General features: G+C 41.2%; 1 protein-coding gene across 1 annotated transcript in view; it reads left to right on the forward strand.

The window, feature by feature from the left end:
* Positions 1-26919, forward strand: part of celsr3 (cadherin, EGF LAG seven-pass G-type receptor 3) — a gene marked incomplete at both ends in the record, with an annotated part of 91118 nt that overhangs the window by 9936 nt on the left and 54263 nt on the right. Inside the window, 2 exons of the mRNA XM_083975807.1 lie at positions 12094-12437; positions 15379-15667. Coding sequence (XP_083831933.1) covers positions 12094-12437; positions 15379-15667 — 633 coding nt within the window. The remainder of the gene's footprint in view (positions 1-12093; positions 12438-15378; positions 15668-26919) is intronic.

Raw genomic sequence — 26919 nt, forward strand, 5'->3', positions numbered from 1 at the left:
GATCTAACAAACTGAGCTCACACGTCGTGTTGTGTGAGAGTTTACAGTAATGAGGATGAAGACGCGTCACTAACATCGCTCATTTAGTGCACTAACTGTGACACAGGTCAGTGCACCATGAACCGACTCACATAGAGGCATGTAGGTCACCGCACTGATGTGAGGAGGCAGCAGTGAACTGATGCTTCTTCAGCTAAAACATGTACATGTGGGTCAGAGCGAGAATCATCATCCCAGATATTCTAACTATTACATCATACAGTAGTATATCATTTTTTCATCTCTCGTAAATAATGACAGTAATGATAAGAGTGAAATCAATTGGTTTATTTTTTTTTATTCCTGTTGTTGATGTCACAGTTAGAAACTTGAAGCAGTAACAGACTCACTTGGGGAAAAAAGTCTGCCCTGTTTTTCTGAATTAATTAGATAATTATCTCACTTTTTAAATAAAACTTCTCTCTAAATTCAGAGATAATTATCTTGTTAATTCTGAAAACATTTTTTTAAGGAAATGTTTATCTGGAAAAATGCAGTGTTTCTGACTTAATGAGATAGTTATATGAGAAAAGCAGAATGATTTTCTGAAATAAATGAGCCAAACTTTGGTCGTAAAATCATCACTTGTCTGTTTGTACCGTCAGAGTCCATACAGACTTTACAGGATGTACAATATGTTTATAGGAGAAAGAAAACAGGAATGAACAGTGAGTGTAAATGTCATTTTGTGATGAAAACAGGGCTTGTCCCCTAAACCCCCAGGCCTAAAAACAAAGTGGTTTTATATAATAGGTCTTTCAACTCAGTAGCAAACCAGTTGTGTTTGAGAGGACAGAGAGAGGTTGGGGGAGGAGAGAGTGAGCCCATGAACAGCAGTTTGTACTGATGACTGTTAGGGTCACTGTAACAGTGACAATAATAACAGTTATACCCAGAGGTGATGGTGAAACTGTCACTGTTATAACCCAAATACCAGTATATCAATAAACTTATTAGAAATAATATAACCCCCTTGTGACTGTTTCATGGTGACAACACATATAAACCCATATACCCCTTTGGCTGCTCATGAAGGAATGATAAAATAAGAGATTAGAAACATTAAAACCTTCAGATCAGACACATAAACGAAGGTTTAAAACCGTAATACCACAGAAAAATTTAATGATTCTCACCAGATATCCCCCTGTCCTAGAGCCAACCCCAGTTTCACTGTTCACATGTTCACTGGAGATCAAAGTCGAGTGACGACAAATTTACTCTGAGCTTCAGTCTTTATTACTGTTCAAATAAATCCTGCATTTTAATCGTCACTGGGGGTCCAACGGATGTCCATATTACAGTAAGTAGTAAAAAAATAACTGATCAATCAGAAAATATTAAATTTTGTTTGCATTTGCTTGATAACTTATATTATATAAAATGATATCAGTGCAGCACTGCCGTAAATATGTCAATAAAATAAGGTCAAAAGCCCCTAATAAATAATTACACATTTTCTCTTCAAGAAAGTTTTCATCAGTCGTACAGACTGATATGTCAGAGGAAGACTCAGATCAGATGATTAATCCGTCAGGCTTTAATCATCATTAACTAATTAATAACTCAGCAGCACAGGCTTCTGACTGTTCTCCTGTTGCCACAGAGTCACAGACCTCAATACATCATTCAGTCGTATGATACAGATGTGATTACTGTGTTGTCTCTGAGTCTTTGTTCAGTCTATTTAGCTGAGAAATATTCAAACTCTGCTGCAGTTTCACAGCCTCTGCATGAATATACAGTTTATATTTAATATTCATGCTTGTCACAAACTGCAGAAAACCTTCTTCCCTATGTTTCTGCAACAGGATGTTCTATGCTTTGATTTATTTGTTATATTAACGTCAAGACTGAATCAGTTTTTAAAAGAAATACCAGAAAAACGTTAGAATTACAAATGACTGCAACACAATATGATGAGATAAGGCGTCAGATTAACGATACTGTTCACCTTCTAGAGAAACTACAGTCTGAAACGGTTTGTTATTGAATTATTCTTATTACAATATTGGGGGGGGGGGGGGGGGGGGGGTTGCTGAGACTGTGGTTGGTGAATAGTGTGAATATGATTGTTGAATTGTGTATTTATCATTTAGTTGTAATTTATTGATGCCATGTCATAACCGTCAGGGGGACTTTGTGCATGTGTTTACAATAACACTGAGCCACCAGAGTAGTTTGGAAAATGTAGATTTAGGATCTATAAAGGCAACAGGCGGTCTACGTGGCCTTGGCCCTCAGTGTTGGGCCCTCAGACACATGTAGTGTGCAGTGTGTTTGCAGACAGGGCTGAACAGAGACAGATGCAGGGTGATGGCTGCCGCTGCAAACAGATGCTTGCTGATGTCGTGTCTGCAGGTCAGAGGTCACACTGGATTTGTTGTGGCAGGACAACAGACAGGAGGGAGAGAGGGTATCAGTGTGATACAGACTGACAGTGAGGAGCGTCTTTACATTAAACCAGAGTGAATCTGGTTTAATGTGAAGGATTAGAGCCTGGTTAACCATTGTGTTTGTGTGTGTGTGTGTTGCTGTTTTGTTCCACTTTGTAACGAGTGCCTGGACCTCAGGGGTTGAGCGGCTTTAAAAGACAAACAGAGCGGAGAAATCAGCTATAAGCCACGTTGTGTGTGTGTGTGTGTTACAGTAAGTGGTGATACGCACACATACACAGTATTGTTAAGACTTGTTATTTGTGGCCTCTCTACATCTGCCCATTTTGTCCATTTGTATGTTCTTTTTATTGGTTTATTTGTGTGTGCGAGAGTCTCCCGGAGCTGCTGTCATTATTTTTAGCTTCAGTCCTTCTGGGTGCGTTCACAGCTTCAAACATTGTGTCTGAACATGCTGCGCGTTGTGCGGCTTGCTGAAGTGACTTCCTGTCCTGACCTGAGGCAGACCTGCCGCTCAGACGTCGCTCTCTGTCTTTATTGTGTCGGTTTTTGACGATTCATCCTGCCCCTCCATGTTTGATCAGGACATAGAACACCAAGGGAGGGGGGGCAGACAAAGGGATGTGACAACACGGTGTGAAATGGGATTTAAACCCGTGTGATTGTGCGTGGACGGTGAATTGATGCGCTGATGGCAGCGTGGCACAGCACCATGTGTTTGAGTCCGGCGGCAGCTCTCTGCTTTTGTTCTGTCTAAATCCAATTTGAGTGTTTCTGCTCTGTGGAGGCAACGTGCTCCTGCTTTTCCATTTAATCCCAGAGCAGCAGTGAATACACAACGAGTCAGAGTGAGAACCACTGAGCCAGAGAGGGAATCAAACTGGCAACCTCACACACACAGAGCCACAAAGAGCCAGAAAACAGATTTACGTGATCCATGATCCACATTCAAAACATGACTGATCTCAGAGGTGACACACGAGCCTCAGTCAGGTCCGGTGAAGGTCTGTTCACACCTCTTAAATCAGAGGTGTGAATCACATCAGGTCTCATGATACAATATTATCGCCACACTTAGTCACTGTACATTTTAATGGTTTAAAACATTTTGTGATATTTGGTCTTCAGACAGCAATAATAACAAACAGCAAAATGCAGATTGTCAGTTCATCCTGGACTGGACCCACTCAGTCACAGCAGTGACTGTGGTTGTTTGACTGTGTACAATGTCTGTGATTTAACTGAAGGACACGTGTTGCAGAACCAAGAAATGGGAACACATGATGAGCTCTTGTAAGTTTCTCTGGGAATGGAAAACTCTCAGTAAGTCGTTAATGTGGTCACTTCCTCCTAATAATAACCATTTGTTGAGCCCCGCCCCTCTGTTCTGTCGTCTCTCCATGAGGCACCTGACTCTACACTAAAGATAAAAAAGTGCTGTTTTAATCAGGTAGTGATTTGGTCAGTGCGGCATGGATATTAATCATCCTGTTACCATAAAAACCACAATCCATTATTTTTTCCATGTGTGTGAGAAGTTCCTCTGTCGCCTTCAGGTCCTGTTAAAAAAAATGACATTTGAGTATCAGGGGCATTTTGTTGAGGAGACCTGGGCCTGTCACAATTATTAGATAATTGCCCGACCGCAATCATTTGAACTGACCACAATTATTTTGCGTAATTGTTATAATCGTTTCCATTCATCTGTATAAAAACAGCTCGGTGAAACTAACAGAACTTCCAGACTTCCTTTGCTGTGGTTTAATAACACATGAGTGGAGCGCCACAAACTGTTTATCTCGAGGCGCTTAATTTCTAATAATCGACAGGAACTTCAGAGGCACTAACACTTAGGCATTAGCACTAGACAGAATCGCTTGTTGACACCACACATGAGCATCTCTCAAAGTTTTTATCAGACAGCCGGTTCCGTTTGGCACTTAAAACATCTTTGCCAACACTAAAAAGCCTCTCACATGCTGCACAGGCTGGGACTTCATGCCTTTTTTCAAAGAGAGTTCTGGAACACAATAATGATAAAATAACATATATAATATAGGTCTTTTTTTTATTAAAATAAATATTTCATGTTATTGGCCAAAAATTTAAATTTAAATTCTATAATAGGGGCATAAAATGATCAAAAGAAGACAATTAGATCATTAATTGTAATTTTATCTACGGCAATTAATTGTCAATGAAAATTTCATGATTTTTACAGGGTCAGTGCTGCTGATGTTACCCCTGAGCAGGGCACCGGGCAGCTTCATGAAGATTTATTGTCTTAAATTTCTATTTTAAAATTGCTTCATTGTTTAAGTGGAACCTCTCACGGACTTAAGCTGCAGCAGTAATTTTTTCCAGTTTCTTTAAAGTTAAAGGACATCGTTCTGCCTCGTGACCTCCTCTTCCTGCTCCACCACCTCCCCCTGCTGCAGCTTGTTAAAGTGTTCCTGGGCTGTTTTCAGCTCCAGCTGTGGGTTTCTATTGTGCTCTACTTTGCAGACTATTTCTGTGCGGATTTCTAGGCGGCGAGCTCTGGATGCTGTGACATTCAGGAAGCTTTGAGCAGCTATTAGTCAGGCTACCTGCTGCAGAGAGATAGCACTGAACTCCCTGAGAGACGGAGCAGCCACCGAGCATCAGAGCTGCAGCCCTGATCCCAGGCTGGCCCCGCTCTCTCATGGTGTATTGATGCTCACATGAACATGGAGCCATGCTGATGATTCCAGATCAGTGTTTATTCTTAGAGGCGTTATCACCCCCAACCCCTCTTTGAAGTGTGGACAGAAGGCCCACAAGGGGCTGTGAAAGTGTCTGCGAGTTGGTATTTAGGAAAGGCTTTGTTTCTTCCACCAAGCTGAAGACGCCAAAATAACTTTTCCATTTGTGAAGGTTATGAATGTTTTATTATTTCATATGGGCTGGAGTGGAGTGGCAGGATGGGAGAGGGGAGTGATGCATTAGTCATAACGTCCTGGTTTATTGGAAAGTTATGGACAGGTTCACCCTTACTCACCTGTTATTCATAATTCACAAGACATAGCCCCCCAACAACTAACATGACAGTGACTGACAACATGACTGACACCTCAGAGACACGTCAAAAACAACAAGGACAACAATGAATATTATAGCGCCTTTAATACTACATAGTTTACTGTATATTGTCATATAGTCACATGTTGCATGATGTTATTGTATAAATTACAATTATCTTATTTGTTTAAGATTCTGTTTCTATTCATATTTTATTCGTTATTACATTTTCTTGTGCTGTAGTGTCAAATTTCAGTTTGTCCTATAGAAATTACAGGCCAAGTGCATGACAAAACACATTACATTACACAAAACAACTTATCAATGTAAACAAAAAAAACAGAAAGAAAGTGTAAAATGACATGTAATAAGAAAAAATTATTAACATAAGAAAATGAATAAAGTATGAAATGTCATTAGCAGAGTATTCAATTAAGTGAAGAGTTTGGTTAAAGGGGGAGAGTTCAATTATAAGCTTTCTTTTAAGAATAGTTCATTCTTATTTTCATGTGATGAGTCTCTGACATTAACTCACTAACATGTGACTGGAGCCCTCACTAACGGTCTAACTGATGGAGGTGACTTAAAGGACAGTAGATGAACCTTAAACATCACTTTGATTTGATGGGTCAGTTTGTGTTTGTTCTTTTTTACCTGCAGATGAGACCTCATGGATAAATGGTCCTTAGGTTTCCTAATCATGGTACTTTATTTGATTAGAGTAGTTTTATATAAAGCACAGAGATTCGTATGAGCTGGGTTGGAGGACTGGTATTTTCTTGTTTCTGTTTCCGATGAGTTCATCTTTTTTTTTTGAAAGAGAAACACTGAGGAAGCAGCAGGTTTGTGTGTTGAATGTAAAGTTTGTTTTCTGTGTTGTCAGGCTTCATGTTAGATGAAGTAATTCTCCAGTTAGAACAAAACAGATGGATGTTATTGTATAGAAACAGAGGGGAAGCAGACACAGGAACTCTGCGTTGTGTGGAGGAAACAAAAAATTTGAAGCAGTCCCTGTAAACCTAAAATTTGTGCTTTTCACCTGCTTCCATGTTGAGCACTTGGTTTAGATCATGTTCTCTCACAGCAGGAAACATTATAATTAGACAAAGTGTTGCGAGGAGAATTCTCAGCTGAATGACTTGTGACAAAAAAAAAGGCCAAACCATCACGGCAGCAGCTGCAGACATCTTCGTTATGACTCTGGTGCTTCAGCAGAGCTGTAATTATCACGTCAGGGCTCAAACCTGTGGAGGATGTGTGACTGACTCCAGATGAGGAGGAGGATCAGTCACAGACCTGGTCTGACAGTAAGTGGACGGTGCTGGAGACTCTTAATTGCTTAAATGGCCTTTTAGCTTGAGTTGTTGTTGTTGTTGTTGTGGGAGGATGAGTTGAGAGAATCATGGTGGCCAAATTAGCTGGACTGTAGCCACAAAGTAAAGCCAATGAAACCACTTTGCTGCGTGTGTGGGTTAATGGCTGCTTGGGGCAGGAACTCTTCTGAAGGACAATAAAATCACAGTAAAGTTTAAACCGTCAGAGCAGACGCTAATTTTTCATTTCAGCCTGTTTGGTTGAGTTGTTAAGTTCTCTGTCTGAATTTTGTCCCCTGTGAGTCTGGGAGCCGAGACTCCAGGGACATCACTCCTAGTGCCTGGCGGAGGGAGGTGTGGTGTGTTGTTCATATGAGTGGGGCAACAGTGTGACAGGACATCACACACTAAATAGTCAACATAAAACAGACAGCACCATGGTTAGGCCTGGGACGATAATACATTTTGCTGGACGATATATTGTCCCACAAATTATTGACGATAAACGATATTATTGACACATTTTTTTGAGAACAAATTAACCACTAATATAATAATAATATTTCATAATAATGCATAATCATAATAATGCAAGTAGACCCTTTTAAATGCGATAAACTTTTATTTCTCATTAGTATTTTTTTTTTAACCATTGTAATTGGAATGACAAGAACATATAGCTACTATCCTAAATAAATAAAATAAATAAACAGTGCAGTGCAGCTCTTCTGTTCAATAACGTTACACACCTGAAGCTCCACTTTTCATTCAAACAAACTAATGTGACTTCCACAGATGTAAGATTTCATCAATGAGACTAGCATTTATCTCCTATAGACCCTTTCAGAGAGTATAAACAAAGACAGGTGTGGCTCATTAGAAAACGCTCTGCTACACTAAATGGAATGGAGCCTTAATTAGTATCCTTGGTAACACCTGTATTTGTTTATACTCTCTGAAAGGGTCTATAAAGTATTAAACCAGCCGGAGGTAAACCTCTAAAAACCTGCTGATAAGTTTTCTTAGATCGTTTTCTCCCCCAATGACGGAGGTTGACCGGCCCGTGAGCTGCTGCAGACGGCTGCAGACTGTGGGAAGCCCCGCTCCTCCTGCTGGCTCCTAGCACAGTAGCTCCAAAAACGTCGGAGGAAATCTCCTAACAGGCGATGTGGATAAACTGACCACAGACTGGGGATCTAAACTGTGACTTTCTGGCATGAAAAAATATTAAAACTTTAAAAAGTGACGTGTTAACAGCGCTGCAGCGAGAACAGCTGTTAGCTGCGTAGCTTTAGCTCTACCGCTAGCGCAGAGCGATAGATATAACATCATGTTATATCTATCGCTCTGCGCTAGCGCTGCCGGTTGCCACGACATGCATTCTGGGAAACAAAGATCCTGGATGACTGAAAAGAGGGTTCACTCCTTTCATTCTGCAAAACAAACGGCCCAGGTGCTGAGACCGATGCACAGAGTGAAGCCTCTTGTCATCCAGCCTGGTTGGAGGAAAACAAATGTGCGCATGTACATGGCGATTTATCGAGGCCGGAAAAACTATCGAATTCATTTTCATTTATCGTGCGATTAATTGATTTATTGATTATCGTCCCAGGCCTAACCATGGTTCAGAAACGTTCGCCAGCGTGAAATCTGATGTTTATCAGCCTCCTAAATAAACACAGATTCTGTTTATTTGTGAGTGTTATCTACAAAGATTGAATTAACTAAATATTAGAGGATAGAATAAATCTTGCAGAATTAAATCTTCAGTTCATTAAAAAAAATGCAGTTAATCTCATTAATTGGATAACATTAAATATTCCTGTGTATGAGTGTTTGCACGAAAGCAGCAGGTGTTGTCATAAGTCTGCATGTTGTCCTTCAAGCAGCTTTGACCACTGCTTGAAATAATATTGTTAGCAGAGGATGGTTCAATCCATCGACCTCTGGGTTATGGGCCCAGCACATTTCCGCTGTACCACTCTGCTGTATGTCACCCCAGATGGGACTCGAACCCACAATCCCTGGCTTAGGAGGCCAGTGCCTTATCCATTAGGCCACTGGGGCGTTACATGTTTGGCCTGGCAGAGCTGATGTGGTTGTCGCTCTGGTGGCCATTGACATGAAAACCCTGTCAGTCCTTGAGAAGAACTTCTGTCTGTCCACTGCACTGAGTAGGATCTCTCTGCAACACTGGATGCTGCAATTTTATGACCTGACCTACCCAAAATCCCTCTTTTTCTCTAGCCCTAACCCAACCTTCCTCTTTCATAACCCTAACCCCTCAAACAATTAAAACTGTACTCAGGTTTTCCCACATGTATTTTGATTATCTGGTCCATTCCTTCTAAGTGTAAGTGGCGCTGTGACAAAAATTGAATGGTCCTAAAACTGCGGCCCTAAAACTGCGGTCCTGAATCTGCTGCGGGCCTGAGTCTGCAGCCTCTGGGTCTGCGGAGACGTACTATTGACTGCACTTATTGCCAAATTATGTCTCTTGATGGGATGGTCTTGCTGAACCAATGCTAGTTGGTACATTTCAGTAGAAGAGAAGAGAAAATAATCTAAACAAGGTGCTGATGTTTTTACAGCCAAAGACTCTTTAGGGTTATAGGCTCGTCTAACTGGTTGGAGGCCTTAAGGTCAACCCAAAGTAGCTTCGATTACTATCTGAAATGGTTTGCAATTTCAAATAGCCCTGTTAATGACGCTGTAAACCTCTGTTAACAGGGGATGGTTTCTAATACCCCAGATGGGACTTGAATCCACAATCTCTGGCTGGAGGCCGGTGGGTAGGGTTGTTACCCATCTCTCAGAATATGAAACTGTCCCGTACCTGAGGATTAAAGATTGTGTCACGTCCCATTTTGAACCAGCGCAGGAGATGGAAGTTGTGTTGGTTTAGTTCAGTGAGGAGCAGGAGTCTCATGTCAGAGATCTGTCACTGAATTAAAAGGAATATATGCATTGTGTGTGTGTGTGTGTGTGTGTGTGTGTGTGTGTGACATGCAGTCCTACTCCAGCAGATTATCCAGCTCTTTTCATAGATCCTGTCTCATTTCAATGACAATGGGAGATCAGTGTCAATTAGTGCAGCGTCTCTGCATCGTGATCCAGGGGTCGACAATAAAAGCGGCTTTTAACCTGAAGATGACGAGACGTTGTGTGTCTGACAGTCAGACTCACACCATCACATCTACCTGCTTCTTCTTATTTTCATCTCTTCTTCATGTGCCTCCATTAAAACGTCTCGGGATGATTTTCCTCCCCGATCCCTTCATAACCCTCCACCCCTCCCGGCTGTTCATTTATGACGAAGGGCTCTGGATTGTAGTGTGTGTGTTTGTGTGTGTGTGTCTGTGTGTGTGTGGGTCAGTGGGGAGTGAGGCTCCTCATAATCCGGTAATCAAACCAGCTGCCACCAAACCCAACCCCCACCCTCTCCATCCCTCCATACCGCTCTCCTTCTTCCACCTCTCTCTCTCTACTTCAAACAATTTTTTCTATCTTCGTCCCTCCCTTTCTGTCTATTTCTCTTTCAGAAACAGAAAACCGAATGAGAGAAATAGTAAAATTTTATTTCAAGCTGTCAAACATTAACTGTTTAGATCAGCTTTATGACCACAGCTTAATCTTACCAAAGCAACCAATAATCAGTCAGTCAATGATTTTCAGTAACACCTAAATATCAAGTTATCTTCTCTCTTTATAAGTCCACACTGTTCATTCATCCCTGATATAAAAACCTTCTCCTTTTCTCATATTTTGTTTTTATATTTCTGTCTCTGTTTTATATTCCATAACATATTTTGTGTCGTTTTTCACCCTGTATGTTTTTTCTTTGAGCGACTTCTTCTCTTCACACTGCGCAGGAAAAAAATAATGCATTTCATTTTAATCTCTGTTTAATTTAGGTTACAATTTAAATCAGTTCTGTTGAAACATAATTTTAATTTGAAAGTAAAAAAGCTCATGTCAATCAGGCTCAAACAGACCAGCCAATAGGTTAAGACATGACTGTTACTATAGTAACCCATAGTAACCATGATGATGTGCTGTTGTTGAGGTTTCTCCGATTTTTCCCTGTTAAAAGGGTTTTCCATGGAGTTTTTCCTCAGTCGATGTGAGGGTCTAAGGACAGAGGATGTTGTTACGATGCCATGTAAAACCCTTTGAGACAAACTGTTTGTAAAAACGGGCTATACAAATAAAATTGCCTTGCCTTGCCTTGTTGGTACAGTCTGCGTATTACTGTAATTATAACCATGCCACAGAGGTTTGGTACACCTGCTGCTGTAGGGGGCGCTGTTTCAGGTGGTAAAAGACTTGTTGATCAGGAGAAACAGCTGCAGTAGTCATTAAATAATTATCAGTAATACCTGCCCCCCTCCTTTACCCTCCACTGGCTCAGTTCTTCATGTGTCGTCTTCCTCCCTCACTGTCTTTCACCTCTGGCCCTCCGTCCATTGCTGTCACGCTCCTTCCTTCCTCCTTTTGTTTTCTCGTTCTCTCTCCTCCTCTCATCTTTTATTCTTTCTCTCTGTTATTTCTCACCTCGTTTCTCCCTCTATCTGCCTCACTGGTGCTGCAGTAAATTGCTTCACCCTCCTCATGCTGGTGGTCATGTGGTCGTTTGTGTTCATACAGATGATTAACCTGCTTGTCCCAACAAATCGCTTCAGATACAGCAGTGTTTAGAGCTGCTGCTGCTCTATCTATCTATCTATCTATCTATCTATCTATCTATCTATCTATCTATCTATCTATCTATCTATCTATCTATCTATCTATCTATCTATCTATCTATCTATCTATCTATCTATCTATCTATCTATCTATCTATCTACGGATGTACAGACTAATGTGTGTTTTCTGGGCTGAACTCCTGTGACTCATCTCTTCTCTACAGTATCTTCACTTCCGGCCTCTCCCCTCATCTATCTGTCTCCTCTCAATCCTCCTCGCCAATATGTTCATGTCATTGTTGATGTCTCTTCCTGCCCTCCCTTTCCCTTTCTTCTTCCTCTCTACACTCTATACTTCTATTCACCCAGCATTCACGTCTGCCCGTCCTGGGTGAGGGATCCCTCCTCTGTTGCTCACCCTGAGGTTTCTCCTATTTTCTTTCTGTTAAAACGGTTTTCTTGGGAGTTTTTCCTCAGTCGATGTGAGGGTCTAAGGGCAGAGGATGTTGTAATGATGCTGTGTAAAGCCCTTTGACACAAACTGTTTGTAAAAATGGGCTATACAAATAAAATTCCCTTGCCTTGCCCAGCTAACCTTCCCCCTCTGCTTCTCTTCTTCAGATGGTGTCCACAGTATCTCAGCCCAGTGCGTCCTCCGTGTTCTCATCATCACTGAGGACATGCTGGGAAGCAGCGTAACTGTGCGTCTCCAGAACATGTCACAGGAGCACTTCCTGTCACCACTGCTGGGTAACTTCCTGGAGGGCGTGTCGGCGGTGTTGTCGGTGCCAGTTGAGGACGTCTTCATCTTCAACATCCAGCCGGACCTGGACGCGGCACCGGGAGGGATCCTCAACGTCAGCTTCTCTGCAGCACTGCCTGGAGGACACTTCTTCCCCTCTGAGGCTCTGGAAGAGCAGCTGTATCTGAACAGGCTGAGGCTGACATCGCTCACACAGATGGAGGTGAGACACACACACACACACGCACACACCACCATCCAGTGAAGTTACAGGAAACACAGTCACAGTTTCTCCTTCCAGAGTTACTGTGTTGAATCAGGCCTGAGGTGTTTTACAGAACATCATGCGCCACAGCGACACGTTGACATTTGACTTTTTGGATATAAAATGTCATCGCTTGACTTTTGAGTGAATTTTCTTTCATTTTTATTAGAGGATGAATTAAAATGTTGCCTTGTGCTTGGACCATATTCATCCTTAGGTCCAAGTGAACATTTGTGCCAAATTTAAAGACGTTCCCTTGAGGTGTCGCAGAGATGTCACATCCTGACTGTCACAGACTTAGAGGCTTTAAAATGTCAAGTGTCAACTTGCATGTGAATCAGACTTAAATATATAATATAAATATTTAGAAGCTAAACTCAACAGTTTTGAAAAACAGCAGGAGCAGCATTCTCATCATTTTCTATTCCAATATTTGTTTAAAAATTTAGATTAAACAAATATCCATAGAACTGTTCATCATTTATGGAGATACAGTGTTTGCTTTTTTTTTTTACTTTTGCCTTGGGACTCTCCTGTTTATCACTGAGGTTTTAGCGTAGGCTTTTAATATGAACTATATTGAATTATATTTTATCAGTACTTTAGTTTCTAGAGATTTGGTACATGGCATTGAAATATTTTTATTAATATATTTTTCACAGGGACAGAATGCAGAAAATCATTCCTGTAAAAACAAGAATATAAATAACTTAAAAAGAAAGGGGAAGAAAATAGACAACAGCAATTGAAAATCCTGTCACATATTTTGAATCATCCTGTAGGATCACCTGTTCACAGAGAAGACTGATTAGTCTAATTAGAGATGCTGCCTTCCAGTGTAACAAGAGCTTTTGTTTTATTCTTTAAATGAAGACAAATTAGACATTTTACAAATAATTGTTCAATAAGAAAAGTTGACCCACGGCCCTGCATATACACATGTGCTGCAGCTGGAAATCAGAGACACATGTAATAACTCAGGTGAAGCAGAAAAAGTGTGACTGATGTGGACTGATAATAATAGAGCAGCATCTCATCCATATGGCTTCATGCAAGGGTACACAGATATGACCACTATATGTTCTCATGCATGAGGTCACACACACCTGGACACAGTGTGAACATCAGTGACATTAATGTAAACACATCTCATGCATGTGCATGAGACAGCTGACCCCAAGGGGTGAGGGGGGTTGAGGGAGGCCACGGGAGAGTCAGGAGATACAGAGTTTAAGGCCGAGTGTGTGTGACCTTCTCTTAACTCCGACACACACACACACACACACACACACACACACACACACACACACACACACACACACACACACACACACACACACACATTCAAACTGAATCTAAGACACAATCTTACAAACACAGCACTTGTGATCCAGTGGCCTGAACAACAGGCGACAACTGTACATATATTGTATAATATATTCTCTATATACAGTACTGTACACCATATACTGTGGAGAGAACCACCGATTTCCCACAGCTGGACAGGAGCAGATAAAAAAAGAGCAATGGCAATGTGAATCCAGGAGCCTGAGAGATGAGACCCAGGGCCTCAACAACCCAACCTGTCTGCCGAGAGCTGCAGTAATAAGTGACGGTCTGAGATCAGCCTGTCAGCCTGGAGATACGTCCTTATGGAAATGTGGCTTATAGTCGCTGCCAGAGGTGCAGCAGCGTTTGATGGGTGAGGTTTGGTGGTTAGCTGTAGGCTGTTAGCCGTTAGCCATCGTTTGATGTTGTGCTGTTGGACACATTTCGTCATGTGATCTGCAGTCACCATGACAGTGAGATGATGACATCAGAGAGAGAGGCTTTAAATCAAACTCACGTTTCTATAACTCAGCAGTAGAAATATTTTAGCATTAGTGGGACAACATGTTAAATACTACAGTGCTAACGTCAGCAGGCTTACTGGCAAACATTAACATGTCAAGAGTTAGTTATTTTTGCAGTTTCAAAATGTTAGTTGTAACTATATTACATCGTCTGCACATTTAATCACAGTTCAGTTTCTCTCTTAAATGGTGCAACATGATACTTATTAATTTCCTGAGTTGAATAGGTTTTTATATTTACTAGGAATACATAAAAACTTCCTCAATGAAACAGCAGAACTAAATCACTTTTTTAAGCCTTTCTGTTGGTGTTTTTGTTTTTGTGCTGATACTGAAGGTTAAACCAGCTGTTTTATGTGTTTTCTGTTGTGTTTTTAACTACAGCCACCTCCTGTTCTCTCTCTAACTGTATTATGCTCACAGGCTTTTTAATGAGAGACATAATGATCTGTTGTAGCAGGAGTAGCTCAGGTGCAGTTAATAACTTTAATTAAAGCTGTATTCAGGTTCTCCAGTTTCAGAGCCGATTGCTGCTCATAAAGACTCTGACTCGGCTGACTATTAATTCCACTGTTATTTCAGCCTGTTTCTTTTTCTCTAAGATCTGTTTCAGCGGATATACCTTTTATTTTTATCTGACAGCTACATTTACCCGTTCCTGTTCATGTTAAGACTTTACCAAAATACATGAAACAAATACACATAAAAGACAATGGAGTGTAATAGACTAAACTACCTGCAGTAATAGTATATAATCTAGTTATAACAGTCAAATGCACCTTATGCATCAGGTTTTTGTAATACTATATGTTGTACGTTTACTTGAATTGTATTTGGTTGAATGATTAGTTTTTGTATATTTACATTGTTTTATTGGTATTTTATTTTTAGTAGACTGAACAAATCCCCCCACTGGAACAGCCACAAACATAAATGTCAGTGTGGTTCGGTGTCTGTGATGAAGCCTGTCCGTGTTTCCCTCTCCATGATGAAGCTGACCTGTCTCCTCTTCCTCCTCCTCCTCCTCCTCCTCTCCATCACTTCAGGTTCTCCCATTTGACGACAACGTGTGTCTTCGTGAGCCGTGTCAGAACTACATGAAGTGCATCTCGGTGCTGCGCTTCAACAGCTCCGCCCCCTTCATCTCCTCGCCCTCCATCTTGTTCCGGCCCATCCACCCCATCGCGGGTCTGCGCTGCCGCTGCCCCGTGGGCTTTACTGGCGACTACTGTGAGACCGAAATCAACCTGTGCTACTCAAACCCTTGCCTGAACGGAGGGGTGTGCGCCCGCAGAGAGGGTGGCTACACCTGCATCTGCCGAGAGGACTACACAGGTGAGTGGGAGTATGTGGAGTGTTTCTATGATGCTAGTATAACGATATCACACAAATTGATCGTTTATGGGGAGAACCAGAGCTTGAATCAAGTTTGTAATGATAGATACACAGATGAAGGGAAAGATGCAGAAATGTATGTATGTATACTTGGAAATGCTACATACTACATACTAATGCATTATTTATAAAACATTCTTCTTACATTGATTCTGATTAGTGCGTAATTCATAACACAAATATCAGAGTTTAACTTTACATTATTAATCTAATCTATATGTGTTTCTTGATTCTATTTTCTATTCAAATTTTTATTTTAATAAATGATGGATTTAGCATTTATACTATTATTATTACAAACCATTTCATAGGATCACTTACAGTAACGGTTTAGATGAACATTTATGCAGCATTTACATACAATGATTCAGATGTGTACTAATTGTTGAGTTTGTTCATACTTAACTACCATCTAATAACTACCTGAATTAATCATGATTTACCATATTAATAAGTGTTTATACAACATCTATTAACATATAATTTACACGCTTATTAGTATCAGTGTAGGAAGAATGCTTTATGAATGATGAGCTTAACTAATCCTTTAAAGTGTGTAGTTATTATAGAGCATTACCGCCGACAGTTCAGTTTAATTCACCTGTAGCTGCTGACTCAGTGGAGACTGACGTGTGTGTGTGTGTGTGCGTGTGCATGTGTGTGTTTCTTAAACTCGACTCTGCTAAACACAAAGTGACTGAGCTGCTGTGTCGGTGTCTCACACTCACTTCCTGTTTGATCTGCTCAGCTTTCACTCTTTCATCACGTTGAGCTGAACAACATGAAAACACACACTCAGCCTCCTGGGAGAGCTTACTACACACACACACACACACACACACACACACACACACACACACACACACACACACACACACACACACACACACACACACACACACACACACACACACACACACACACACACACACACACACACACACACACACACACACACCAGATTCGTTTCGCAGCTGCCACAGTCTTTGAGCCATTGAGTTGATGTGGGAGAGAATACAGGCTGTGAATGTAAGTGTGTGTGTGTGTGTGTGTGTGTGTGTGCGTGTCTGTGTGCGCCCATGTGTGCCCATGTGCGCGTGTGTGTCAGGGGGATATTTCACATTGCCTTTTATTTCAAATCAAACGAGAGCTGGGGGAGTGAAGCAACACTTTTCTTTCAAGAGAGAGACGGAGTGTTTTCCAAACTCCCACTGAGACAGAGAGAGAGAGATGAAGGGCGGGAGAGAGAATGGGCAGAAGACACACTGAGACAGTGAGTGGGAGGCAGAAAGACAGAGAATAGAGTTTGACAGAGGGATGGATACGGAGGTGGCGAGAGTCAGAAAAGTTTAAGAGAGATCAAAAGTAGGGAGACACTAAAGGAAGAGGAAATAAAATTAAGAGCAGAAAGGAGAAGACGAGTGAGAGAGAATTCTCGTCACTGTTGGATTCTGGGTAAAACCAGCGAAGACCCGTCGGCCCAGAGACAGTTGTGGCAAAATAATTGGTCATTAGTCCAGAAGAGACGTCAACATTTTGTCCTGATTCAGTGTCGTACCAGTTTACACTTAAAAAGAACAAGTTCATACAGATGAAAATGAAGTAGTTCACATTCATACAGTAGTTCATATCTGAACTAGTTCCTTTAAAAAAAATAAATCATCTGTCTTCACGTGTTTGTTCATAAAACTGCTTCAAACGCTCAAACAAACTGTCTTTAGCAGTAGTGCATGTGTCTGTATCTGATGTACTGCAGAAACATACTACTATCCATGGAAATGCCATGTGCTGTAAAACTATCGTAAAACATGATCAATTTCTATGGGAATTTTTCTTTATATGACACACTCCTCCATGTCCCTATACGGCAAAAAACAAAGGTAATAAAGTGTAGTGTGACCTGGTACGGATTTACAATTCATCTGTTTGAATTGGCAGCTCCGGTCAGTGAGTCATTAGATTTACAGGAGATTTGAATTTCAAGTACTACAAAAGGATAGTTTGAGGGTTTGGGATGACAGGAGTTATATATGATTGAAGGATTGATTAATGGAGTTATTTATGTAGATATTTGAACTTGTGCATGGTCATAGTGATGATGTCAGCGACAGGCCCTGTACTTGGACTCTAACCCGGTCCTACTCTGGACAAGGTGAGCCACCTGGACTCTGTGAACCTCTCTGTACCTGTAGAGGTCAAACACCGACGTCATGTGCTGCGTCTCACACAGCTCACAGATTTCATCAGTCTGCATCTCAGAAACAAACTTCAATCTACCTGGAGCTGTAACCGCTGTGGTTTTACTTAACCTTACATTATTTACACATAAAATGTTGGGAATAAAATTGGGGGACAAAATCTGCATCATGTGGTGATTTAGTACAGGATGCTGAGTTTTATTTTGATTTTGATACAGTATACTCGTCAGTCATTGGAAGGATGGGTGGTATCTTTGACAGATGATGTGTCTTTGTCATCAAACTGTTTATTGGACAAATCTCAGGGTGGGACGTTCAAGAAACCTGTAACATCCCTGTTATCACAGGTCTGAGGGTCGAGGACAGAGAGAGACGGAGAGATAGAGAGAGACTAATACCAGGAGTAAAAGGAGAAGAACAGTGAACGAGGGGAAGGAAAAACTGAGAAAGAAAAATTGGAGACAGGAGAGAGAGAAAACATAGAGAACATGACAGGTGATGGATAAGAGACAAGTCTGACAGCAACACGAGAGACGAGGAAGACGGTTGAATTCAGAGAGAACAACGGGGAAGAAAATGGGGCGAGCGACATCCAAGAGCAATGAGAGAGAGGGAGAGGCAGAGGGGATGAGAGGTGAGGGGTAGAGCGAGAGATATCAGAGGGGGTTCTGGGTAGTCGCTGTTGTGCATTTCCTGCGTAGGCGTCGGGTGTTTCGATGTCTTGTCAATGCTTGGGGCAAAGGGGAGGGGGTGGGGGGGTCTGAATAAACAGGGACGAATTGATTCTGCATCACATAGAAATCTCCAGACATCTCTCAGCCAAGGTTTCTCTCTCTCTCTCTCTCTGTCTCGCTCTCTCTCATCGTGGCTTTGAATTTCTTCTCGTCTCTCAGGCAGCAGCTGAGCCGAGGCTTCGACCCAGAGCTAACACTCTGTGTTTTCACCTGAAAAGTATTTTTATATCCAGAACAGAAACAGACGTGAACCCTCTGTGAATCTGTGAGCATTCAGTCCTTTGGGGAAAACAAGGCAAAATACATCAAATGGTATAGAAACTATAAATTGTGAATGAATTGAGTATCCAGTGAGAGAGAGAGAGAGAGGCAATCTTCATCTGATTAACTAGTTTCTTGAATTGTAGAGCTCTTTTGGCAATAGTACAAAAATATAATATGAATAAAAGCTAATTAATACAAGAAAATGTTAAAACTTAAAATTGCATCTACTAAAGGTTTGCGTGTATAAAAACGTGTGCAAACTTGATTGCACGTGCAAACACATGCTGAAGCTGATCTACTTACTGGGCACACCGAGGATTGCGTCTCTCAAACGGGCAAAATTGCACATGCAATCCATTTAGCGTGTTTGTCTTAATGAATATGCAAATACGGGCGCTTCTGCCAGAAAGTGCAAAATATTGAGAGGAGTACATCGCCCCCCCTCGTGGCCCAATTGTTGAAAAACACATGCTAAAGTGCTCTCTTGGGAGCCAAAAGGCGTGCTAAAGTGCCCTCTTCAGTGGCGATGACGGGCTTATGTGTCCTTTTTTTTCTTTTTGCCCCCGCCCTTCAAAGAGTCTGTGCACGCCACTGAAGGCAAGTCTTAACTGGCACAGCTTTGCACACAAATGGCTGCGGTTATTGAATGAATACCTGCCAGGGCAAAAGTTCTTATATCCCTGCATTTCCTGAGACGTCGTCACCGCTGCCTTCACTCCGTCTTTGAACCCTCTGGTCAGGGCGTTTGGACCCGAGTGTCCCACCTGAGCTCTGTGCCATAGCGCGCACCTCCAGCTCAATGAATGACAGCAGGTCTCCCAGTTACCTGCTCAGCTAAGACAGTGAGCTGCACCTGCTGCACAACACTGATCAGAGCAGCTCTTAAAACCAAAAATAAACCAAATTTTCTTTTGTTCTTTGCCTCATAGGCCTATCTCCTCATCTTCTCTTCCCTTCATCTGTACTCTTAGTAGATCAACTATTTTGCGTGTGCTAACCAAACACGCAAAATTTTACTTGGAGCACACAATTTAGCGCCCCTTATCGGGGATCTCAGTAGATCTGGCCATAAGTCTTTCCCACTACCTGTAACCTCGGGTTAACCTCCTCTAAAGCTCATATTTAACCCCAGATAAGTCGTGTTTGATTGAGAGTAGAGGTTACCATGGAGACTGTAAATCTGCTGTGGAGGAGGGTTAAAATCAGTTCAAACTGTCCTCATGTATGATTTCTCCCACGTTTTTTCACATTGGTCAAGATTTGAAACTCGTCTTGTGTGGAGCCTTTCAGACTTTAATGTGAGTCGGAGTCCTCTCAGCATGGCCGAGTGAAGTCTGGGATAATCAGCTTCTCTGTGTTTCCAGGGAGGGAGGTTGTTGCTATGATGCTAAACTCAGCTGAAGTTCTGCACTTTTTTCTTTCGTCATTAAAATTTTAATGTCAAACTTCTCGTTCTCTTGTCTCTGAGAAACACATTCAGCTGCATCGGCGAGGTTCAACATTCATCAACCCTGAAAACAAGAAGACCTAGAAAAAAGTTTTCAGGAGGAGGTGAAGTTTAAAGATGAAGAGACTGAAGGAATGCACACCCAGGTGATTCAGAGAGAGGCACATTATGCACATTATAGGAATATGATAAGAGGGACTCCTCTGATGGAGCTGAGAGATGGTGGGAGGAGAAGAGACAGAGGGAGGTGTGGATGCAGAGTAAATGAGTTAGGGAGAAGATAAAAAAAGTGAAGCAGCGAGGAAAAATGAAAACAGCAGGTTGTATAGAAGTTTGAGTCTGAGACAGATAGAGGGGGAGAGATAAGTATAAGATCTGATGACGCAGATTCGAGAAATGGAGGTTGATAGAAACAGATCACACACACACACAGTCAGAGTGTGTGAAGAATAATGTTTCCTGTTTAAAGTGTGTGCAGGAGGTTTGTAGACTCAGCAGGACGCCACAGGTTTCAGAGGAAATCTTTCAAATGTGGTGACTAGTAAAAATCCTGCTTTTACATTTAACATGTCAGACACTTGGAAATTCAAGATGGCTGACACTGCCTCTAAGGAAATGTCATTCTTTCTTCACCCTCAGTTTTCCCATGTGGCTGATCCAGGTGTCAAATCAAACACTTTCACAAACCGAAAGGGAAAATGTAGCTGCAGGTGAAAATAAGTAAAAACACAGTTCTCAGGGTAACGAGGTTCATCCTCTCATGATAAAATTGTTGGTGATGATGTTGCAGATAAGAGGAAGTTTTAAACACTGACATCATTAACTGTTCTGATTGTGACAGGGATCCTGTGATGAGTTAGATAAGATGGCATGATGATGAAAATTAATGATAGAGCCATTAATCAGCTGATTAATGGTATTTTTCTTGATTGACATCGGCTGATTAAAAATGTCTGCAGACACCAGATGCAGAGGCAGTCAGGCTTAAACTCCCAATATAGTTCATTTTTGCTGCTCTTTATGGTGTAAACAGTGTGTGGATGTGCCCAAATCTGAATATGTATCTGGAAAGACATGAAGAATGAGATGAATCTGAACTATTTCTATATCCTGCTGTACTGCCCATGTAGTGGACACAGTACATTATTAGGCAGGTTAAAACCTCCTCTGTGATCACCATCAGTGAGTCGTCATCTCCACTTGCCTTTTTGATACATGATAATCAGTTAGTGACCTCAGCTCTGACTGGTCATAATGTTAAGCATGACCCCTCCTTCTCCTCTGTCTGTCTCCGCGGCTTCACAATAGATTTAATGAAGTAAATCAGTCATTTACTCAGATCAGTGTTTAATGAGCTCAAATTTGATAAGTAAACTTTGTTCCTGAGCTTAGTGTCGATGCTTCAGGCTGAAGTGGCTTTAAATCCTGAGCTCTGCAGTTTGTTATCAGCCTGATTCAACAGATTTTTACCTCTAAGACTTTGCTCTCTGTGCTGAAGCCTCAGTGACATCTCACTGTTTAAATCACCGTGGATTAAAGCGTCTGCACACTGAATGTGAAGTGACAATGTGTCCTGTCGTTGAACAGAGCAGAGGAGAGGTGTGACTGAGATGAATACAATACCTACTGCCCCACTGTATGTCTTTTTTTCCCCCTTTATGCTCTCGGGGGCTCTCTACTGTTGTAATTCCCTTACAGTACTGCCATTACTGTAATACAAGGCATGAATTGGACAGCAGATACAAGTACATCTGATGACACGCTGACGTGGGTGTAGCCAACAAAGACAACAAAACTACTACATTTCTTACTTTCTTACTACTCCCCTCCCTTTGGTCATTTCGGCACCTCTGCCATAATAAACATATTGAGAATAGTGAGCTAGTTATTCAGGTGATGTGTGACATATTGCCGTAAAGCGACATGAGGATAATATACTGGATGGATGCCAGGCAAGCAACCAAATTACAGGCCAGGCCAGCTGGATGCTGTGTCAGTGGCAGGGGCCAAAAGCCTCAACATGATTTTGAAACTGTCATTTTCAGGTAAAATATTTACATAATGTTGCTGTAAAGCAACATTGTGGAGTTTATCGGCCTTAAAATAATGTTTCCAGACTCATTGCAATGGTAGAAAAATGGTTAATAGGATGAATGTTGCTGCCGCTGCAGCCTGAGCCGCATCGTGTCGGCTGAAACTGCACTATGTAACTTCCCTGCGCAGGTCGGAGTTTTTAAAAATAAACCAGACTCAATGCTCTAAACCTTTGGAGTCGCGTAAAACAAGGAGGAAACACAGCAAAGAGACGAGTTTGAAAATGAAAATGTCAGTCAACTCTACATGACTGTTTGACTCCATCACAAGTGAAGTCAGACATGATAGATTATTCTCCCTTTTCACAGAGCGTCTGTGATGCAGCTGAACTGAGCCATGAAGTCACTAGTCACAACTAATCTGAACTAATGATGTTCTCAACATGTGCATCTGATCCTTAGCGTCTTTATTGATCTCTGTGGGACAAACAGGTTTCACTGTGTGTGAGCAGCAAAAAGACTTTTCTGACTTTGTTATTCTGACTCATGTGATGAAAAATCTCACAAGAGACGAGTCGAGAGGGAAGAAAGACAGCTGGAGAAAGAGAGTTAAAATAGTATGAGGATGAGAGGAGACTGAGAGATGAGTATGTGTAAAAAAAAAAAAAAAAAAAGAAGATAAAAACTGATAAACCCAGAAGGGAGGGGGGTAGGGGTTGGGGGGTTGGTGAGAGATAATGGTGTAGAGCTGGATTCAGAAGACTCAGTGACATTAATTTTAGAGGTCATTTATAGAATTAATGAATATCTGTGTGTGTGTGTGTGTGTGTGTGTGTGTGTGTGTGTGTGTGTGTGTGTGTGTGTGTGTGTGTGTGTGTGTGTGTGAGTGAGAGAGAGAGAGAGAGAGAGAGAGAGAGAGAGAGAGAGAGAGAGAGAGAGAGAGAGAGAGAGAGAGAGAGAGAGAGAGAGAGAGAGAGAGAGAGAGAGAGAGAAAACGATTACTTTATTTGAGAGTGTGGGTTAACAGATTAAGGTGTGTGTGAGTGAAAATTGAGACTAAATTACTTTGGGGTAATTAGAAATAGTGAAGTGTTGGGGCAGTTCAGAAAAGTGTGTGTGTGTGTGTGGCAGGACACACAGAAAGAATAAATGAGATTGGTGAATCAGCCTCAGCAGTGAGACGTTCAGGTCTGAGCTCAGACTGAGCTGCTGCAGAAACAGGAAACAGATTCGTGTGAACACAGAAACATGGAGTAACAGTCTCACTGCAGCAGACGATGATCGGAGCTCAGAGGGATAAATACATGAAACAGTCTGAGAGGAAGGAGCAGCAGAGAACATGAGTTTTAGTTGGAGAGAGGAAGAGGAAGAGGAGGTACCCGAGGCCTCTTTGGTGGTGAATCAGGAGGAGATGCTGCTCTCATGGGTGTCAAGGATCTATATCAACCTATTCTCACGATTCCTCTGGCTCTTTTTCGCTGTTTTATGTTTCACAAACCCTTCCCCAAACTTAGGGTGTATTCAGACCTGCCTCGTTTGGAGTAGTTGTTATGAAACAGGGATGATCAGTTGGTTTGGGCATATGTGAGCAATTGTGCTTGGATGCAGGATAAAACAAGCGGGCTGAGATCACCAAGAAGGGGTGGTCTCAGCTCGCTTCAATTGGAGCCCTGGAGCGGTTCGTTTGCAGTAAGAATGTAATCAACTCAGCAAACACAACTGACTCAAAAAAACAAACAAGCTTTTCCCAGGTAAACTCCTTCTCCTTCCAGGTAAATTTTCTGACCAATGAGAAAACAGTTGGTTCGGAAATGGCATTTGTTGACAACTTTGAACTGTTACCATGTGAACACAAACGACCCAAAAGATAAATGCAACAAATGTATTGTTTTAGCCCCTGAATCGGAACAAAGCAAATGAGCAAATGTTTGAATACACCGTTAGACACTTAGATTTAGAGCAATCACTGAGTTATATAAAATGTTCAATTCTCAATTATTTGATGAATCCTTTACTTTATGTAACAGCCCTGTGGGATAATGTGGAGTGATCAGAGGTCAGGAGGTCACTGTGAAAAGAGCTGAAGAGTTTCTGTGTTTTCTCACAAAGATAATTAACATTTAGCCTCAAGGAGAAGTCCTGACGTCGTCTATTGAAGAGCTGTGAATGTAGTCTGAGTGAATGAGTTTGACTTTGTGTCTGTGCAGAGAAACAGGAGGAGGATGAACAGGATGAGACTGATGATGAGTTCAAGTACCAATCTCTCTTTGTCTAATTTCAAACCAGCAGTTACAGGTTTGCAAAGACAACAGAGTCACTCAACCTGCTCAGTTTTTCCAGATTCATAGCAGATGTTTAAGATTCTATTTCTGTTTTATTTGTTGAATTTTACATTTAAATCTCAGGAAACAGGAACAGAGTGGAGTTTTTCCTTGCACTCAGATGTAAAAAAAACATGATTATATATCAGAAAAGGAGAGAAAGAGAAGGAATGGAAGGAGAGGAAAAGGCTACAGGGTGAAAAGAGAATCAGAAATCTGTGTTGACGACGACGGTGGTTATCAATATACAGGATTTTGAAACAGGCCAAAAAAACAGGCAGAGTGCAGAGAGGATTGTGGAAGAGTCGAGGCAGATGAAAGAGGAAATGGAAACTGAAAAGGAAAGAGGACTTGAAGGAACAGGAGAGAGGAGAAGAAGAAGAAGGGGAGATGGAGATTTAGAGAAGTGAAACATTAAAACATAAATAGAAAAATGTGTGTGTGAGAGAGAGAGAATACAATAAAAGACAGAAGAACAAAGCAGAAGAAACATTAAAATGGTTAAAGAGTCTGTAGTGGAGAATTTACAGAGGAAGAAAAAGCTCAAATAAAAGATAATAAGCAAAATGAAAAAGGTTTTTACCACATGATGCTCAGATGTTTTACATTGAGACGCTTGTTTTCTTCTAATGAAATATATTTTATTATTTCCATTGATCTTGACTAAAATTAATGATATTTCCACAAGCGCTTGTGTTACATTTCATACATCCTTGTTTTCTAACAGTTTATTATCTGTCCACAGAGGAGTTTATGTTGGAAAAGGAAAACTGCATGTGAGCGAGTGACATTTTAAAACATGCTGCACAAAGGGTAGAATTAATGCATGAACAAGTAATCAAAATGGCTCCAGAGGTTCATCAACAAACAACAAAATAACACATAAAGGATTTTCATAATCATGTAGAGAATTATTCTGTGACTCACCAGCAATTAGAATATATGGAAATATTGCTTGTTAGTGTCATTCACCATCTCACCATCCAGAATCAACTGTTCTCTGTTGCTGTGGTAGAATAGAATAGAAGAGAATCAAATAGAATCGAATAGAATAGAACATAATCAAATCAAATAGAATGGAACCAACTATATAATGAATAGAACATAATAGAATAGAATAGAACAAAAAGCCATCATTGTTGTGTTTAAAGTTAGGAGGACGTCAGCAGGGCTACTCCTGATTGTACCTCTTGGTAAAAAATGAAACACTGCACACAGTTTATTCCATAATTAAAAACATGTGTATAAATTAAAAAGTCTCACTGGTTAGTATATCAAATAGGCCTAAGAAATGATAAGATAAGATGCTTTACCATTACAGTAAGTTTGAAACTGTTTTGCTATAATTGACCTTTAGTCACTAAACAGTAATAACATTACAGTATTTCATTTGCCCATTGTAATGTCAACCTGTGGTGTCACCTGTCAGTCGAACAACATGGACATGGGCGGGACGTCCTCCCTGCTCTTTGCTTCTGAAACCAGCGTCTCCGCTTTGGCCCAGAAAAACTGAAACAGTAAATTTGTCACTTCCTGTTCGTCGAGGCTTTTTCCTTGGAAACAGTAAAGTGCACTGATGCAACCTCTGATGCGTAAAACGAATTGATGACTGTGCAGTAAAAAAATATTTATGATTATGATAATTAATTATTAAAATGGAGAAACGACAGATTACAACTTCTCTAAATCAAATTTTGGACTGAACTCAAATCTGCTGAGTCCCTGAAGGAACCACAAAGAAGAAGAGGGGAGGAGGAGGAAGAGGAGAGCTGCTGGGAGTGTATTGGCCTCTGGGGATGTGCCATGTGTTAGGAGAGGGGGGGGGCTCATGGGGTGGGAGGCAGGGCGGAGCAAGCTAAGATGCCAGGGGGGTGGATGAGATGAAGAACAGTGGCTTTGATGAATAAAACATGGCTGTGAATGAAGGGAGGGGTGAATGTATTAACTCAGGCTGAGAGGAAGAAAGGAAAAAAGAAACGAAGGAGGAAGAAGAAAGAGGAGAAAGTATTTTATATATAGAGACGTGAAGTTGAGGTAGGACGGAGGAGGAGGTGGGGGGTGAATAGAAATGATAGTCAGCTTTAAAATGATGAAGAAAAGTTTTCAGACTTGGGTTGTTGAGTCGACTCGTAATGATACGTTAAAACATCATATTGTGATTATATGGGGAGATATTGTGATATCAGTGAGAACGG

This window comes from Trachurus trachurus (assembly GCF_905171665.1).
Source record: "Trachurus trachurus genome assembly, chromosome: 7".
In the NCBI taxonomy this organism is placed as follows: domain Eukaryota; kingdom Metazoa; phylum Chordata; class Actinopteri; order Carangiformes; family Carangidae; genus Trachurus; species Trachurus trachurus.